Source organism: Sinocyclocheilus grahami, unplaced genomic scaffold, assembly GCF_001515645.1.
Source record: "Sinocyclocheilus grahami isolate Dianchi unplaced genomic scaffold, SAMN03320097.WGS_v1.1 scaffold270.1, whole genome shotgun sequence".
NCBI lineage: Eukaryota > Metazoa > Chordata > Actinopteri > Cypriniformes > Cyprinidae > Sinocyclocheilus > Sinocyclocheilus grahami.
This window is the reverse complement of record NW_015505449.1, coordinates 928,399-930,229: the sequence shown is the minus strand read 5'-3', so window position 1 is coordinate 930,229 and position 1,831 is coordinate 928,399. Positions and strand designations below refer to the sequence as shown.

Sequence of the window (1,831 nt, the reverse complement as noted above, 5' to 3'; positions counted from 1 at the left end):
TATTCTTTTGATAAAGAAAATGAAGGGGGGGGGGGGGGGGGTGAATTATCAGGGTTTCCAGAACAATGGTTTTTAACATTGATAATAATAATAAATGTTTCTTGAGCAGCAACTCAGAATACTAGAATAATTTCTGAAGGATCATGTGACACTGAAGACTGGAGTAATGATGCTGAAAATTCAGCTTTGCAGAAGAAAATTACATTTTAAAATATATTTAAATAGAAAACAGTGATTTTTAAAGTGTTATAATATTCTAAAATATTACTATTTTTTACTGTATTTTTTAGCACATAAATGCAGCTTTATTGCATTAATGCAGCTAATAAAACATAAAAAAAATTAATTTTATTTTTTTAAAGAAAGTAATACATTTTCAGACTGTTATCTCAGACTATAATAGTGTGTGTGTGTGTGTGTGTGTGTATGTGTGCGTTTTTGTATGTATGTATGTGTGTGTGTGTGTGTGTGTGTGTGTGTGTGTGTGTGTGTCACTAGTGTCATCTCACCATCACTATTTTACACCCCAAAGTCTCAATGATATCCCTGGTCTCGGCCCTTGCTTCAGTGGGAATGTTTTCCCATCCACTAGGTAAAAATGTGCAATCACTTCTGAGAAGTAATAGCACACGAGCTGCTCGATTTGAAGTATCATGCATGTCTGTAGCACAAATGGTGCGAGACGAAGTTTAATACTCTAGGTAATTACCTATAGACCAATTGCCTGATATTCCTCTCTGCTTACTATTGGATTTTTTGACTACTTCATTATTGATTCATTTCTATGGTTTCTCATGGGCTTCTCCTCATCCTTTATCTATTAAGGGACTAAGTTTCATCCCCACGAAACCCAATCTTTGGCTCTCTTTGCCCTCCAAGAATGCACAAAACGGAAAGCGCTGTCAGCATCAAAATGGCCATCTCATGTTTCCAAACCTCCCCACATGGATGGGGGTGTTATGACCTAGCACCGGTTTAGACCGCACCACCCTCACTTCCGAACAATCCAGACTTCGCAGAGGTTAGATTTAGATCGCTAGCTCACCGTTCAGTCCACAGTAACACAATGGGTTCCTCCGAAGAGGAAGAGCAACCCCGGCCATCAGACATCACTGTCTTCGGCGCCAACTGCACCCTCCATGGCCTGAGCCACATCTTCCTGCCCGGAGGAGTGACCATCAGACGTCTGCTCTGGGCAGCAGCGTTCCTCTCCTCACTGTCCATCTTCCTCTACCAGGTGGCCGGAGCCATAATGGACTACCTCAGCTATCCTCACGTCACCATCCTGGACGAAATGGACAGTCCCGTCATGTACTTTCCGGCCATCACTATGTGCAACTACAACAGCTTCAGACGCTCCAAAATGATCCGCAATGATCTCTTCTGGATGGCAGGGTTGCTCGGTGTAGAGCAAAGCGACTTCGATGACTTCATGGCCGCCCTGGGACAGCCGCCGGACAACAGCAAGTTCTTCCCCAGCAAGACCTTCAACATGCTGGAGTTTGTGCAGAGGACCAGCCACAGCATTGACGAAATGCTGCTGGACTGCAAGTATCGTGGAAAAGAGTGCGGGCCGGAGAACTTCACAACTGTGAGTCCACTGAATGGATAGGGTTTAGGCATTTTAATCGCTTTTGACTAAGGTGACCGCTGTGTTAAGCTGTTTGATTGTCCTGTTGGTTATTTCATAAATTTACATTATAATGTTGTGATGCCTAAATTAATTTGATTGACTTTATTTTTTAATAATTTAGACAAAATAGATTGGCTGTAGATAATTGGCTATAGCAATAATTTCTTAAAAAAAAAAAAAAAAAAAAAAAAAAAAAAA

At 41.3% G+C, this 1,831-nt stretch overlaps 1 protein-coding gene across 1 annotated transcript in view; it reads left to right on the top strand.

Annotated features, from left to right (window-relative positions):
* Positions 1-1,066: 1,066 nt before the first annotated feature.
* LOC107599669 (acid-sensing ion channel 1-like) overlaps positions 1,067-1,831 on the top strand; it is a 44,686-nt gene continuing 43,921 nt past the window's right edge. The window contains exon 1 of the mRNA XM_016291323.1: positions 1,067-1,591. Coding sequence (XP_016146809.1) covers positions 1,067-1,591 — 525 coding nt within the window. The remainder of the gene's footprint in view (positions 1,592-1,831) is intronic.